At 48.6% G+C, this 16,947-nt stretch overlaps 1 protein-coding gene across 3 annotated transcripts; it reads left to right on the top strand.

Moving 5' to 3' along the window:
- The first annotated feature begins 11,925 nt into the window (after window positions 1-11,925).
- Window positions 11,926-16,700, top strand: SSR2 (signal sequence receptor subunit 2). 3 transcript variants are annotated; one of them, XM_056510657.1, is made up of 6 exons: window positions 11,926-12,011; window positions 13,789-13,943; window positions 14,858-14,956; window positions 15,338-15,446; window positions 15,602-15,679; window positions 16,364-16,700. In XM_056510657.1, the coding sequence occupies exons 2-6, from the start codon at window positions 13,789-13,791 to the stop codon at window positions 16,472-16,474; spliced, it is 552 nt and encodes a 183-aa protein (XP_056366632.1). In that variant the 5' UTR covers window positions 11,926-12,011; the 3' UTR covers window positions 16,475-16,700. The 3 variants fall into 3 exon arrangements, with proteins under 3 accessions (XP_056366632.1, XP_056366633.1, XP_056366634.1); XM_056510658.1 differs by having other exon boundaries at window positions 11,963-12,173; XM_056510659.1 differs by lacking the exon at window positions 11,926-12,011 and adding an exon at window positions 12,014-12,177.
- Window positions 16,701-16,947: the final 247 nt, after the last annotated feature.

Raw genomic sequence — 16,947 nt, 5'->3', positions numbered from 1 at the left:
ATCTGTTCTTGTTGGTCACCCCACTGCTGCCCATGGCACTCTCCTCACTCTTTTCCTCCTCCTTCAGCTGGGCTCACAGCTGGGCAGCTGTTCTGGAGGGGAATCTCCAGCCCTTTATCATGTCCCTGATGCGCTGCAGCAGCTGCTGCCCTCGCTCCTGGCCCCGCAGCACCCGCACTGCACCCAGCTCCAGTGTCTCCTCATCACTGGAGTCCCTGCAGGGGCAGAGAGGGCAGGGGTGAGCTGCAGCCCCCACAGCTGCTGCAGCCCCCCAGCACCTCTCTGCTCACTTCTCCTCATCCCCACAGTCCAGGTAGCTCAGGGGGGCCGTGCAGACGGAGCAGATGTTGTTCAGGGTTCTGTAGCACTCTCTGCAATAAAACCCTGTGGAAAATGGGGCTGTCAGGGAGGATGTGGAATTTTCTGGGGAGAGGGGGTCCCCGAGCTGTGGGGGCTCCTACCTTTGCAGCCAGATGTGAAGCAGGCACTGAAACCCAGCAGCTAGATGCCCAAGAAGTGAGTGAGGTGGGTGAGGGCAGGAGACTCGTGGGCACGGGGTGATGCCCTGTGGGTCAATGCCATCCTGGGGGTCCTTGACACAGACCCTCAGGGATACCACTGATCTCTTCTATCCCATCAGGGCTAACTTACCTGCATTCACAAATCTGCTGCCATCAACACAGGTTCTTTTTTTCAAAGGTTCATCCCTTAAATCTTGGCATCTCGACTGCTCCACAGTCTGCAGCCAGTCATATTGAAATGGTCCTTGCTTTTCAGTAGGGGCAAAATGTCTTCATTTAAAGTTGATGTCACACACATGACTACTTCTCTCCCTGGTCCATTAGCACAGCTTGGTATTTTGCCAGTCAGCTTGGAGAGATGCAGTGTTGTCCCTTTGGATTCTGAACAGCCAGCAATGGCATATGGGACTAGCACAGTTAGTGATCATCCCAAAGTGGCCTTCTGGGCCTCCTCCATCATTAAGGTGGTGGCTGCTATGGCCCATAAGCATGCTGACCATCCAGTTGCTGGACCAGTTGGAGAAGAATGCCACTGGCTTTTGCCAACTTCCAAGCAGCTGTGTCATCCCCACAGAGGCTACTTGTTGCATTTTGTGCACATGTCATGAGAAGGGTTTATTTGTATCTGGAAGGCCTAAATACAGTGCTTCCATGAGCATCCTTTATGGTGTTAAAACTGGTTCAACCAAATCAGCAATTCCAGCAATTCTTCAGGACCTTTGATTACCAAATAAAGGGGATTGACTATTAGTCCAAAATTTTGAACCTGTATGGAGCAAAATCCTGCCACTAACAAAACTCCTGTTAGTTATCTTTTAGTCCTAGGAGCTGAAATTTGGAATATCACTTCTTTTTTCCTTCTCCCAGAGCTCATTGTCCTTTTGATACTTTAAAGTTAAGGTATTGGTCTTACCTTTTTTTTCCTGGAAATTCCAGCAAGTCCCAAAAATTCTGCAGGCTTATGGTCACTTTCAAGAAGGTTTGTTCCTTGTCAGCTCCAATTAGGGTGTCATCTACACACCATAAAAGAAGAACACTGTTACCTTTTTTCCATTGTTCTACTTTTTTTGCCAAAACCACAAAATAAAGTGGGCTTATTTTTGAATCCTTGAGGGAGCACTGTGCAACTGCATCTTTCCCCCAGCCACAGGATTCTCTCATCCATAGGCAAAGATGGTTTGGCTCTGCTAGTCTATTGGGATACAAAAGAAAGTATCCTTTAAAGCCAAAACAGTAAAATAAGAGTTTGTTTCCAGCACTGAGGCTAACAAGCCATAAGGATTTGGTACAGCTGGGTGTATATCTGTGAATATTGATTGATTGCTCTAACTTGTACTAATCTGCACTCTCGAGAACAAGGCTTCTTTACCTGGAGAAAGGCATCTAAAAGTCAGATTAGCATTGTCTGAGTATGCCAAATTGGAAGAATGTGTATATCAGTGATTCCAGACCTTTTTGTCCTTCTGTCTTTATAGGATATTTATTCATTCTTAATGGTTTAACTTCTGGTTCCGAATTTTTTATCTTAACTGGAGACATATTCTTTGCTTTACCTCATTTTCCTGTGGCCCAAGCAGATCATTGCATTTGAAATGGCATCCAGAGTATTTTCTCCAATATCCTCTGATGGTTTACACATTAACAGGCAGATCTGAGCTTTCCAACCTATCTCAGGTAGAATGTGAAGCTGCATGCTATTCTCAGAAAAGGTTTAAGGTTTTGTGCATTTAAGCTACAAAATAAATCTCATTCCAGAAAGGGAAGGGGGCATTATGACTTATATAGAAACAGATGAGTTGTTTTAGTGTCAGCAACTATATGTGCCATGGGTGGTAGGAGTGGCTACAAAGCTCATTTTCCTGCTGCCCCAAAAATCTGTATTGGAACTTTCCTCAGCAGGCCTTTGCAGCAAGTTACTTCTGAAGGTGTGTCTCCATTATAGATACAAAAATGTAGTGTTTCATTCTCCAGCTTTACTGGAACCAGAGTATCAACTGCGCTTGCCCTGATAGTTCTCCTGGTCCCCTTCCCTCATTGTCAAAATCCTCCACCATCATAACATCTAACTCTTGTAACTGACTCCTCCTGTCAACAAATAACACATCCAGGCCAAGAGCCCAAATCTCCAGACCATTCCTCTTCTTCCTTCTTCTCTAACATAATTCATTTTTCTTCCATGGTAAAAGTTTGTCCCTTAAGTTGTTACACAGCTCCCACCCCACTGATTGATTAAGACCCACTGCTCAGTTTTTCCTTGTGACTTACATGGAGACTGATCCCACTGATCAGTCACACTGATAAACCTACCCTTTGTAAAAGCAATATGAAAAAGGAACAACAATGCACTTGCCAATCCAAGAATTCCATCCACCCATCCACCCCTGCTTGAATATCTCTGGAGCATTTTGGATTTTCTCACTGCCACAATGCTGAAGAAGATCTGGAGGAGTCCCTGATCATCTGCCTGGTGCCTGCTGGAGTCCAGTCTGTTCTGATTCTCCATTGCCAGGAGAATCAAGATGATCTAGGCAAGGCCTTATGGCCACCCCATCTGAGTCACCATAGTGTCCCAAAGTGGGTTCTTTCCCATTGTGTGCCAGGAGCTGATCACACCCAGGGTTGGGATACTTGTTTCTTCTATATCTGTGCGGAGATGGGTGCTGGGTAGTGAATCCCCAGGTGCCTGTCAGCTGCTTCGATAATTCAAAGAGCAACAGATCCACATTTCCCATAAACACCACAATCTAAAGCTCTGGATAAACTATGGATAAGCTGTGGATCATCTGTAGTCATGGTCTGCAACTTCCTTTGTCTCTTCTTAGAGATCCAGCACATGAGTGTTTACTGCACGTGCCCTCTGGGGAAGGGCATCAAAGCCTTGCAAGCTAGTGGGGAGACAGAGATGGCTGCTAGCTGCCCTTAGAGCTTTGGACCATGAAGTCATAGCATTGCAGAGCAATGTGAGAGTTGGGAAAGGAAGCCAGGACTTTACAAGATGCAAAGGCAATCACACAAGATCTAATTATACTCCATTGTGCTATGAGCAGCAATGCAGAATGACTGCAGAACAGCAATATGTGGTGGCACATATTGCTCACAAAGGTACAGATAGGTGCCAAACAAAATTTTGATTTCCCAGTCATATTCACAGGATCCTGAGGAATGGGATGGAAATATCTTGAATGAGTCCTCAGACTCCAAGGCTGAGCTCTAGCCAGATTTAGCAGAAAGAGAGGTGATAGAAGCACAACCCTTCATACAAATGGAAGGGCAGAGGGATCCATTAGATGGAGGGATGCACTTATATTCCAAAATGGAATTTTTGGAGATCTATCAGCAGAAGACAAACTGATATGGATTTTGTGAGCTTGGAATAGTGGGACTGTGCCTGTCCTCTTACTAATTGGTGAAAAAATCTATTAAGCCCTATAGGCAAGTAAGGATCAGCTATCCCAGGAATGTGCTCAGTGACAAATATCAGGGGTCCTGTTTGGCAGGATATTGCCACCCCTGTGCTGTGTCAAGAGTTGTGTGCAGCAGTTTTAACAGCATCTGCAGACACAGATGAATTAGTGCCATCCCTCAGAAGTTGATGTTCAAGGCAGAAGGTTTTACTTTCCTGCCGCAGGTGGGGATGGCTCACGCTCTAATTACAGCATCTACTCTGGATGGGGGAGCAGTAACTAAAAGTATCAAAATACGCCTTTTGAGAGGGGTGCCTGTCTCATTGAAGACCTTGATTACACCAGCCATCATAGAGCTACTAGTAATACAGGAGTTCTAGCAAATACCTTAGGAGAAATTTGGGCACCAATTTCAGAACCAGCTGTGCGGGTGGTGAATGAAAATCATCTGGCAAAACTGAAGACTCACCTCATGTGTGACAAGGAAACAAATGTGGAATGATCTTGTGAAAATCAGTGTCCCATGATCAGAAATAAATAGAAATAAACAGCAAAAATTTTTCACCATTGACAAAGTCAATTCTTCTCTTTTAACACCCCTGTCACCTCACACCAAGACACTATCTGGCAAATGCTATAACAGCAGAAATGGACCAGGAAGAAAGTTGTTTGGCAATGGACAAAGAAACAAGAAGAAGTCTCTGACACCTGCAAAAATATTTTGATTGAGCAAGCCAAATTACACACTCCTAGGCAAGGAAATCCTTTTGAATTGAAAGTAACAATTCTAGGTGATAAAGTCTTATGGGGATTGTAGCAGACAACTGGGCTGAAAAGTCAGAAAAAAACTCTAGGATTTTGGTCCAAGGCATTACAAGGCTCTGCTATATGTTATAACCCAATGGAAAAATGAATTAAAGCTGTAATTTGGGCATAGCAAGAAACAGAAAGAATTACAAGCCAAAATACTGTAAGTGTACCTTCAGTATAAAATGTGGTGAGGACTGAAATTCTTCCAGATGGTGTCTCTTCCAAAATGTTAGAATAAGTGGAATTGTTTACACCAATGGATTCTGTGCTGGGACTGCAACCTATTAACCTAGAAATGACCATTTATGTAACAACCCCTGACAATGCAGTATGGTTCTGTGCTCTGCATTCTCCCTTTTGCATTCTCTGCTAGCATCATATTCTCAAGTTCCTGTATTTTAGGTATATTTGATGATTTTCTGTGCCTTATTTAGGGGGCATAGTACTGGAACACTGTTATTGGTGTCACAAATCAAACAAGAAATTGAAGCCCAGTCTGTAAAAGGCAATTCATAGCCCTTCAATCTCTGTTGGCAATTATCCCATATCAAGTTCCCGAGCCTGGAACAATATTAGCTGGAGGAACTGGGACAAAACTGTATGTATTACTGGACAGAGATGACACTCCTATTTTCCTCCCTTATCACAAGCTGCTTCCTTGTGCTTTGTAAGCCATGTAGCAAACATATACCTTGAATACATTTCTGCAAGTACAGTATGTAAAAACGTGTGTACAGGTTTTTACTGTAACTAACCTATTATTATTCTTTCAGAACAGTGACTATGGAGCAGCTAGCATGTACCTTCAGGGAAGGTTTAACCTGGACATCCAGGGCAGCCTGCCTTAAATTTGAGAGTAACTGCTCTAACTGAGTAATTTTATAACACTGATAAAATTTTATAACAGTGATGAACCACCTCCCGCTTTGTCACAGGCAGGATGGGAGCTTCAGACAAAATTTATTATAGAAGCCCTCACCTTGTGTCACAAGGTGCAGAAATTATGCCCTGGCTTTCTAAACTTCTCACAGAGGAGTCTGGGTGTGGCTAAATCCAATCCCAGGCCTAGATGTCTAAAGGATCATGCAGGTATAACTCTACCTTTATACAACTTTGTCTTTTGGGATTAAGGATGGCTAAACAAATATATTTATAAAATAAAATAAATTATTTATTTAATTCTGTTACAATAGTGATAATGCTTAGACAAAAATAACTTAGTCAGAATTACCTAGTACACAGGATAGGTAGCTGTAACTTCTAGCATAATGCTCTATTTTTGAAACAATATTGAAGCAATTTCATTAAAGCTAGAAAAACCCCAATTTTTAAGTTGAGATTGATGTTCCTTGCCTCTGTCAGCAACTGTGGGCAAATCTCTTTTGCTGAGCCTCGAAGTGTAACCTTGAGGGGCATTCCCACTCATGGGAAAGACCTTCACACACACCTTAGGGTGCTGGAAGTCCTCACTGTGTGAAAATGTGGGACTGGCCTTTTATAACATGAGACTGTCAGTCACATTCATTTTTAGATTATGCATTGCTAGGCTTACTCAGCAAAATACGCTTTGCTACTGAGAAAGGTGTGATCAGCTCTTTGGTTTCTTCTGCTTGACAATTCTGCCTCTAACTTCCACACCAGGGCCTGCACATCCCTGCTGCTGCTGGACTCAGGCAGGGAGCACCTGCTGTGAATATCCTCAGGTACTCTGTGCTTTCCTCCTGGGCTGTGTCAACCAACAGGTTCTCTGGATCCCAGAGTCTAAAGCTAAAAGGAATTGTTTTCACATAGGGCTGAGTTAGGAATGTGTATCAACACAGGTAGCTGGGGCAGACCTTCCCCCTTACAACTGATAACTTGAATTTGGCAGGCAGCTGAGTGGCAGCCACGCTCCTCCTGCAGCCTGTACAACACAGTGCACACACAGCCACGGTGCTCTGCAGGTTCCTTCTTCACCTTGTGCAACATCACACGTTTTCTTTGTCCCAGAGGGTGAAATGTCCATCTACTCTTCACACAGAACAGTGAGCCAGCACTGGAGCCATGGAGTGCACTGCTTCTGTCAAAACACACCAGTGCCACGCGCTTTCCTTCTCAGATCTACATTCCATCACATCCTGTCACTACTGCAGCCCGATTCTAAACCAAAAAGTTCTCAGCTGCACCTCACACAGACAAATGGGTGCCAGGAAAAGAAGCTTTCTGGGACCTTGCCCCTTATGTGTGGAAACTTGTATTCACCCCAGAAGAGGCAACAAATTATGGTGTCTTTTAACATCCTGAGGGAATTCAACTTTCTCAAAAAGTGAAGGAGGAGAAGGAGATGAAAGGCTGGGAAAAGTCATCCTCTCCCATTCTCCCAGTAGGCTGGGTGTAATAATTAATAAACCCCCAGAAGTAGCATCTCAGACCTGGACAGGCAAACACATCCAAAATGATCTTCGTTACCACTGATGCTGACTTTTCATAAACTGATATCACAAAATGTATCCACAAAGCAATCTTGATTTCTCTCTCTCACTGATCTGAGAAAGAACATCCATCATGGTGGGCAAATGGCTCCACATGTAGGGGCACAAAGGTGCCACACCCACATGACCAGACCCAGAAATATAATGACCAGGGAGTTCTGTACCCAATACACAGATGTTTCAGACAATATTGTTATTTTGTCATTTTCGAGCCCCTTTAGTTGTGTGCCAAATTTGTCTTAGTTTAAGACTATTTACGGGGTGGAGCCTGGGAAACAAGCCACCTCTCCTTCAATTTTAAGCACTCTCCTTTCAACAGAAGGAGAGACAAATGTGAGAAGATAAAAGTGAAAATATTTCTTTTGCTAGCTTTAATATCACTACCTTGATACAGTGCACTGTTTTATGTTATGCTATAATCTACTAGTAGGTCTTTAGTTTTCTATTGTGTAGTAATTCTGATTAGGACATTTAATCTGTTGTCTCTTGTCTGTTCAATAAATAACTAAATTTTATAAATAGATCTGATTTGCCATCATTAGAACTTGCAGGCCAGAGTGATCTCTTAAATTTAAACTGTTACCATAATCTGAGGCTAAGGCAGGGCCTGTCTGAAGCTTCCACTCGTCACAGGAAGCCTTTCTCTGGTGTCATTATCGTTCAGAAGCCCATAGCTAAAATTAGATTTCACCTCCAAAATTCTATATATCCAAGGATTGCTCCCAGAAAAAAAGCCAGGTTCATTTTCTGTAAGGTGACCACCCCTGACATTTTGATTCCACTTCCAAAATTCATTATGTCCAAGAGTTACTCCCAGACAAGAGGAGTAAGGACAGAAAGATCTTCCTGCGGGGCCAGGGGTGCAGTTTTCAGTGCCTGGCTTCCCCCACTGGGCATTCCTTCCTCCCCCAAGTGCAGAAGAGACCAAATCCAGCAGAGCCAACAACCAAGCCAAGGGAGAGCCCAGCTGATGCAAAAAGGGCAGTGGGAAGAGGCAGTAGAGTGCCAAAACAGACCCACACAGACTGCTGCTGGCACTGAAGGGAGCAGGGAAGCTGAGACTGCAGCTCTGCAGCTTGCTAGGCAATGCCAGCACGCCCCCATCTGCCAGCAGAATTACTCCATAAACCCCTGACAGTCCGGGGTTTTTCAGTTCCAGGAGGGAAGAACTGGCCAAGAGAACCTCACCAACATCTCGTCTTTGTCCTCCTGGGCCACATGAGCTGCTAAGGGAAGCAGCAGCCATTTTATCTTTGCTACAAGGGAGTTACTTAACACCTTGTTTTTTGCTGTTTAAAACATTTTCCTTTATTTTGTACAAATTTATTTCTATCCTATGTGTCTCATTCCATTGCTTTGTGATTTTATTTTTTAATAAACTGTTACTTTTAAGTCACCATCTCTGATTTATTGTCCCTTCCGTGATGGCAGGAGGGGAAGGACAGTGGCTTCTTTGGAATTTAGCTCCTTGTTGGTTGTCGAAACCAACACAGACACCTTTTGGGGGTGAAAATCCTCTGTGACCCCCTCATCCTCCTCACACCTGCTCTTCTGCTGCACCACTGCCCACCCTCCACTCTGACATTTGGATGTCCCAATAGACATGATCTCACCCCAAACTCCCAAAGAGGCACAAAACAAGGGAAAGAGCTTGACCAGAAGATCATTCTTTTCAGCAATGCCATTCAAAATGGACAAACTCCCCCACTGCAAAAGAAGGGGAGGCATCATACCCCCCAACAGCTCGAGTCATTGCACTGCTGCTGCACACCACACTTGCTTGGTCAATAAAACTGGAACTGAAGTGTAAAACTTTAAAGAGTAAAATGAAGAACAAATCTCAATAATCCACTTTATCCTGAAGGGGTGTGTGTGCTTACACACATCCAGTAAAATACTTCTATGACAGAAATCTTTGATTGTCCTTTTGCATTAACTGAACTTGCACAGCTGTAAACTGGTACCAATAAATTTTCCATCCCCAAAATACACGGTTTTACGCTGACTAGGGTTTTTTGTGTTACAGAGTTAGGAGGGATATGTGGCCAGCTGCATTGCCCAGGAGAGATGCTGCTGGGACACACACCACTGGAAGTGAGACCATTAATAAAGAAGCAATTGCAAGATGTGCTACGCTGGGGTCTCTTTCCAACCAAAGTTAAAGCTCCACACTGGAGAGCAGTGGTCTTTGATCCCTTAATGCAGCTTTCAGAGGGCAGAAGGGTCATTCTCAACAGAAGCCCCATCAGCTAACTGCACCATTCCTGCAGCTGGCAGGTCACTCTCCATCATGTGCAAGAAAACTCCCCAGTCAGAATCACACTGGACACTACAGAGCTCTTCCACAACAACCCTGCCCTCAGAAGCTCAAAGATGCAGCTGTCATTGCTTGTGGGACCAGAGTTACCAAAAGACAGAAAACTACCACTGCACCTGTAAGAAATCACCAGCCCTGAGCTCTTCCTTGCTATGGGCCAGCTCAGCTCAAATACTCATCCAATTGAAAAGGCTGCCCACACAGCACCCACAAAGCCAAAGGTAAATACTTAACACAGATGCCACACGTTTCTCTGCTGTTAGACACTGACCCAGCCAACAACCACGTCATCTGCTTGGAACCCCTTCTAAAAGTGTCTGGCTTCAACCTTCCTTAACTCAAGTCAGTGTCTTCCAGAATACAGCAATGTGGGTGGCAAAGGAGCTGAATGATCTCTTCTAGCCTGAAAGCCATCACACCAAATAGGTGCTTACTGGGGATGAATGAAACATTTCCCAAAAATGCTCTTGCTTCATAGAAAATGGTCTGAGGTTCTAAAAGCCAGGACAGGTGTTGTATCAGTGTTTCAAGACTGTTTGGCGGCAGCAAACCACGCAAAGAGGAGGGGTGGGAGAGAAAATATTTAAGTGGCCTCAATGGCCAACAGGGATTGGACCTCTGTCTTGCTTTTCATTGTCTGCAGCTTGGACAACTTCTTCCTGAGGCAGCAGGGAAAGAAGGAAGTGGTGGTAGGAAGAGGTGTTGGCACAGGTTGGGAGTGGGGACCTCCAATGAAAGGCTTTCAGGCAGCACACACAGACAGTGACAGGAGCCTGGATTGGTGCTCATGACCTGTTCATCTGGGCATGTGCAAGGGGCAAAATGTGTACAGAAGAGGAACCTGGGGCCTTTTCCCACCAGAGGCAACTGCCAGAGAGACGAGGGCACAGGGAAGCTCTCAAGGCTTCCTGCAGTGCTGGAAATGCCAGCAGGTTTGTTTGTTGTTATTGAAAAATCAGGACATGTCCTGATTCACTGTCAGCAGAAAGCGGGAACATGCCTAGGGGAGGGGGGTGTGGGTGCGTGTACTTAAGCAGAGCATCCCCAGTGCAGGAAGGGAGAGTTTCCCAGCCTCTGCACCTGATTCTCCTCCCCCTGCACAGCACCCTCATTGCTTTACAAAACCACCATGGACCTGGGCAGCCTGCTGGGCCAGAGAACAGCATCAACAGGACAAAGCAGCAGCTCTGACATCCTCAATCACATCAGGTCTGGGGTGTGACCAGAGCAAGCTCCCTCCCACGGGGCAGCAGCACCCACAGGGCTCCCTGAGATATGACACCCTGCAGGAACCTGCAGCAGGCAAATGAGAGCTGGAGGCAGCACAGGGGGCAGAGCCCCACAGACAGGCCCCCCGGGCACTGACACACTGCTCCTCCCTATGGATTGCTGCAGCTGCAGAGGAGAGAGGGGTTCCCCCTCCAAAGGGGCTGGACAAGGCAGTTTGGGACTTTTGCTTGTTTCTCCATTAGAACACAGAGGACACCTCATGGCTGCTGCTGCAGCCACCCAATCCTTTGCCCAGAGGGCTGAAAGCGCAGCACAGGCAGCACCTCTCAGGAGACGGTGCCACTCAGCACAACCTGTGCACCCTCCTGTGCCAGGTACGTGATGGTGGCAGAGGTGAAGTTGAAGTACCCAGCTTTGAGAGGCCGTAGAACCATGGTGTGGGACACATTGCTCACTCTGGGAGCCAGATGTTAAGGAACACGGTTCCTGTGTTTCAGCAGAGGAAGAAAAGTGAGGAGATGGGAAAGAGCAGCCTGGAGCCAGGTGCAAAAGTCAGTGCTGACAAATCTGAGTGCTCGTGGTCACACACAGCCAGACCCATCTGAGGCTGACCCAGCTGCTCCTCACATGTGTGTGAGGAACAATATTTGCACAGAGGGGGGACCTGAGGCCATTCTCCCACCAGAAGCATCTGCCTGAGAGACACGGGCACAGGGGAGCTCTCGGGTTTTCCTGCAGTGCTGGAAACGCCAGGAGTTCTGTTATGTTCTGACTTTACACGGCAAGGTGGGGACACGTCCTGTTCCGCGGGCAGCAGAAGGCCGCAGCCTGTCTGTGGGGAATGATCAAGCAGCAAGGGACACTCTAGGGTTCTGTGCACCTGATTCTGGAGGAATTTAGGCCTGCTCCTTCTCCTTCACTCCTCCTTCACCGCTTTACACATCCACCACGGACCTGGGCGGCTGCTGGCGAGAGTAGAGCACCTTGTGCCGATACACATGCGCTGCTCTTTTCCAGAGCCGTATGAAAGCCCCGGCCCAGCACACTGCTCCTTCCGCCTCCCGCCCGCACTCTGCCGCTAGCGGGCGATGCGGCAGCGCAGGAAACGTGATCTGCGCAGGCCCGGAATCTCTGCGTCTGCGGGGCTCTGGACTCCATTTCCCAGGAGGCACAGGGCGTCCCTGGGCGTGGCTCACGTGCGCCACTTCCGCCGCGGCTGCGCTGACTCGTCGTTGCGGCGTTGGCGGCGGCGGAGAAGGTGAGGGGCGGGAGGCCGGAGCATCTCGCGGCCGTGTCCTCGGGCCTCTGGGCGCTGGGAAGGGTCTGTAGGAGAGGCTCGGCCGTGGGCTCCGAGGGGCCGGGAAGGACCGGCCGGGTTCTGGCGCTGGAGCGTCAGAGTCGGGCTCTTCCGCGGGCAGCGGTGAGTGAGACCGGGCGGTTCCCTCTTGAGAGGCGTCCCTGAGCCCCTCTGGGCCCTGGGGCTGCGTGAGTGGGCAGGAGCAGCCTGGGCTGTGCGCCGGTGTGCAGCTGCAGCAGGGCAGGGCTGGAGGAAGGAAGGGACTTCTGGCACCGCGCTGGGCCGGGCTGGGCAGGCGGGTCTGTGCCGAGCTCACGGGGTTCAGCGAGGCCAAAGGCAGGTGCTGCACCTGCACCGAAACACCGCCAGACTGGGGGAATGGATAGAGTGCAGTCCTAAGAAGGACTGGGGGGGATGGGTTGACAAGAAGCTCAGCATGCCGTGGCTGAGGTAATGTGCACTGGGGACACAGAATACCAACACTAGCCCATCTGCAACAGCTGCGGCAGCGTGTGAAGGGGGGATTGTGCCCCTCAGCAGAGCACTGCTGAGACCCTGCCCTGCAGAGCTGCCTCCAGCTCTTGGCCCTCAGCACAGGAAGGACATGGAGCTGCTGCAGTGAGTCCAGAGGAGACCACGGAGATGATCCAGGGCTGCTCCAGATGATCTGGATCCTCTGCTCTGGAGACAGGCTGGGAGAGCTGGGAGTGCTCAGCTTAGAGAAGTAAAGGCTCCAGTGAGACCTCAGAGCTCCTTCACTGCCTAAATGAGCTCCAGGAGAGCTGGTGAGGGACTTTGGACAAGGGCCTGGAGTGACAGAACAAGGCTTCCCACTGCCAGAGAGCAGAGTTGGATGGGATATTTGGAAGAAATGGGTCCCTGTGAGGGAGGTGAGTCACTGGCGCAGGTTGTCCAGAGACGCTGTGGCTGCCCCATCTCTGGAAGTGTTGAAGGCCAGTTTGGATGGGCGTGGAGCAAGCTGGTCTAGTGGAAGGTGTCCTTGCTCATGACAGGGGGTGCAGTTGGATGGTATTTACAGTCCTGTCCAACCCTAACCACCCTGTGACTGTGGAGGGCAGAGGCCCTGATTTTGCACCAGATTTTGTATTTAAAAGCCCCATCAAGTGTCCTCACTGGTCACATCTGTCGTGTTGCTGTTTCCTTGTCCTCTCAGCAGGGTGGCTTCAGAGGCACTGTGTTTGGATAAGTCAGGCCACGTGGCCTGAAGCAGGGATTTGTGCAGGGGATCATAAAAGCCACTGGAGGGAGTTGGTGGTTCCTCAGTGTCTGGAAATAGGAAGGAGTAAATGTTGGAAGTGAGGAGTTGGTGCTTTCTGAGAAGAACTAACTGGTGTGTAAGACAGTGCTGGAAAGTTGCCAGGCTTTGCAAAGACAATTAACTGTTAGTTGCTAAAACGGATGAAATTGTTAATTGCCAAAGCTTTTGCTCTGGAAGTTACTAGAAGAGGTTAGTGATCTGAAAACTTTGCCCATTACTGAGATGTGCAAGGCCAGGGGTTGGACTCGATGATCCTTGTGGGTCCCTTTCGCTTCAGGATGTTCCATGATTCTGGAAAGGGGAGTGATACTGGCCAGGGCTTTGAAAGGGGAAAAGACCATTGACATTTTTTCCATGGATGCAGATCTGGGACACTGCTGTGCCAATTCTTACCTCCCCACAGGCAAGTGTTCAGAGATTGCAAATGATCAATGCCGTTCCATTTCCCTGTGTTCCTAGATGAAGCTGGCGCTTCTTGCCGTGTTTGCCCTGGTGTCTGTGGCTCGCTGTGAGGATGGCGCCAGGCTCCTGGCCTCCAAATCCCTGTTAAACAGATACGCAGTGGAGGGCAAGGACCTGACTTTGCAGTACAACATCTACAACGTTGGCTCCAGGTAAGGCCTGTCCAGGTCCAGTACTGACCACGAGCAAAGATTCTCGGTACGGCTGCAGGGTACGAGGCGATTTCTGAGCTCTGTGATGTGCTGTTGCTTCTGCTCCCTCTGAGATTTCCAGCAGTGCCTAAAGGATTGACCCTGAAATTTGCCTTGTCCTTCCTCTTCCGTTGTTGCTGCTTTTACCTTGTGGCTGCTCAAGCTGTCAGTCCAGCATGGTACAGTTCCTGTGCTGTCCTGGTGCACTCTGCTCCCCACGCATGAAGCTCCTTTTCTTGGCTTTGTGAGCTCTTTCTCACCTTTACTCTTTTTAATGAAAATTCCTTTTTGCTGTCAGGACTTAACTAAGGACCTGACAAAGATAAAACAGAACTTCCATGACGCTGGTAAAAAGCTTCATTCACAGAATGAAAAGCTGATTGGACAAAATGCAGGACACTGTTAAAGAGCTTTGTTGTTTTGGTCTTTAGATTTTTTTTTTTTTTAAAGGCAGAATAATGCATGCTGAGAACAGTGCTGCTACGAGAAGAATACATGGTGCTGTAATGTTGGATTCGTACAACATTTATGAGACACCGTGATTTTATATGTGGGATTTGGTTATTATTTAGGGCAACATGTGTATCCATAGGATGGTATCAGAAGTTCAGCAAACTGCCAAATCCTTTTGTGGAAAAAGCGGTGGTTTTCTTGTCCTTGTGGCTGTTTCTTTCAGCTTTGCCTTCTTCTCTATGCAGTCTCCCCGTAAGACACCTCAGCTCTCCTCCCCATCTTCTACTGGTGACATTTCATCTTTCAAAAACCAGTTCTTCCATTTGGTCAGGATGGAACTGTCAGTGCACTTTGCATTAGAGCCTGTGAGCAGATGGCAAATGTTAAGATTCCTGTCTCACCCCTCTCTTTGTTGTGCTCAGCGCTGCCCTAGATGTGGAGCTGTCGGATGATTCCTTCCCCCCAGAAGATTTTGGCATTGTCTCTGGCATGCTCAACGTCAAGTGGGACAGGATTGCTCCGTATCTTTTCAGGTTTTGAAATTTCTCCCAACTCTCTTTCTTGCCCCTGAGCATCCTGCATCTTCATGATATCTTCATCTGCTGTCTCTGAAATTCCTTCCAGAGCTTGGACAGGCTGCCAAATGCAAACCATTGCTCTTCTGTATGGTGCAGTGTAAAATTAAAGTTCCTTGCAGACAGCACCAGATCCTGAGGCAGTTGCTCTGCCTGTGGAGGAGCAGCTGGGTCAGCCTCAGGTGGGTCTGGCTGTGTGTGACCATGAGCACTCAGATTTGTCAGCAGCACTGACTTTTGCACCTGGCTCCAGGCTGCTCTTTCCCATCTCCTCACTTTTCTTCCTCTGCTGAAATACATCCATTTTCCTTAACGTCTGGCTCCCAGAGCGAGCAATGTGTCCCACACCGTGGTTCTACGACCTCTCAAAGCTGGGTACTTCAACTTCACCTCTGCCACCATCACGTACCTGGCACAGGAGGGTGCACAGGTTGTGGTAAGTGCTGATTTCTGGGAGCCCTGCAGACAGACCTGAGCGCACTCCTGGAGCTGTGGGGCCGGGGATGATGTGTATCCATGTGCTCTCACCCTGCCCGGCTCTGGAGCCAGGAGGAAACGTGGCAAAGCCTGTCTTATCCCTGCCTTTTCCAGGTTGGCTTCACCAGTGCTCCCGGGCAGGGTGGGATCCTGGCTCAGCGTGACTTCGACAGGAGGTTCTCCCCTCACTTTGTAAGTACCTGTCCATTGATAATGGGAAAGTGCAGCACGGCAGCTGCAGCCGAGGGTGGTGCCTTTCTTCTCACACGTGTGTGTGTGTGGCTTGCTCTGCAGTCACCTGGAGAGTTCCAGCTGGAGCTGGAGTTCATTCCGGTCAGTTTTCCAGAGGACAGTCACAGAAGCAGCTGAGTTTCCATCTCAGCTCCCTGTGTGCTGAGGGGCTGCACTGTGGGATTGGAGCCAGAAAATCTGAGAGTAGAATCTTAGAACCTCCTGTGCTGGAAGGGAAACAAATGAATCATGGACATGTCCAACTCCTGGCCCTGCAGAGGACAGCCCCAGGAATCCCAACCATGTGCCTGTCGGCCGTGTGCAAGCTCCTTGAGCTCTTGTCAAGTTGGGTGCTGTGACTGCATTCGTGGGGAGCCTTTTCCAGTGCCTGGGAGACCATGCTCTGGGAAAAGAGCCTTTTCTTAATATCCAGCCTAATCCTGCCCTGACCCCTCTGCAGGCGCTCCCTCGGGTCCTGTCACTGGTCACCAAGGGCAGAGGTCAGCACCTGCCCCTGCACTTCCCCACGTGAGGGAGCTGCAGACAATGTGAGGTGTCCCCTCACTCTCCTCCTCTGACCTTATTCCTCTGAGACTCCTCTGGCCTGGATTGTTTTGACTTTTCTCTAACGATTTCTCCCTCTAGCTGGACTGGGCAGCATTTGGCGTGATGACCCTGCCGTCCATCGGGATCCCCCTGCTGCTCTGGTACTCGAGCAAGAGGAAGTACGACACCCCCAAGACCAAAAAGAACTGAGCAGAGTCAAATGCCACCAGCACTGCAGAGCTCAGCAAAGGACAGCCCTGAACGGCCAGGACAGCGGCTGGGTCGGGATGGCACCGTCCCCTGAGAGGTGCTGCCTGTGCTGCGCTTTCAGCCCTCTGGGCAAAGGATTGGGTGGCTGCAGCAGCAGCCATGAGGTGTCCTCTGTGTTCTAATGGAGAAACAAGCAAAGAGAAAAAAGAACAAGCAAAAGTCCCAAGCTGCCTTGTCCAGCCCCTTTGGGAGGGGGAACCCCTCTCTCCTCTGCAGCTGCAGCAATCCATAGGGAGGAGCAGTGTGTCAGTGCCCGGGGGGCCTGTCTGTGGGGCTCTGCCCCCTGTGCTGCCTCCAGCTCTCATTTGCCTGCTGCAGGTTCCTGCAGGGTGTCATATCTCAGGGAGCCCTGTGGGTGCTGCTGCCCCGTGGGAGGGAGCTTGCTCTGGTCACACCCCAGACCTGATGTGATT

Source organism: Oenanthe melanoleuca, chromosome 25 (assembly GCF_029582105.1).
Source record: "Oenanthe melanoleuca isolate GR-GAL-2019-014 chromosome 25, OMel1.0, whole genome shotgun sequence".
Classification (NCBI taxonomy): domain Eukaryota; kingdom Metazoa; phylum Chordata; class Aves; order Passeriformes; family Muscicapidae; genus Oenanthe; species Oenanthe melanoleuca.
Note: the sequence above shows the minus strand (reverse complement) of the source record. Positions and strands in the feature narration are given on the sequence as shown.

Coding starts and splice junctions, on each gene's coding strand:
- SSR2 (XM_056510657.1), top strand. CDS start 13,789: ATGAAGCTGGCGCTTCTTGCCGTGTTTGCCCTGGTGTCTGTGGCTCGC. Junction 14,957..15,337: donor AAGTGGGACAGGATTGCTCC/GTATCTTTTCAG, acceptor TCTGGCTCCCAG/AGCGAGCAATGTGTCCCACA. Junction 15,447..15,601: donor AGGAGGGTGCACAGGTTGTG/GTAAGTGCTGAT, acceptor TGCCTTTTCCAG/GTTGGCTTCACCAGTGCTCC.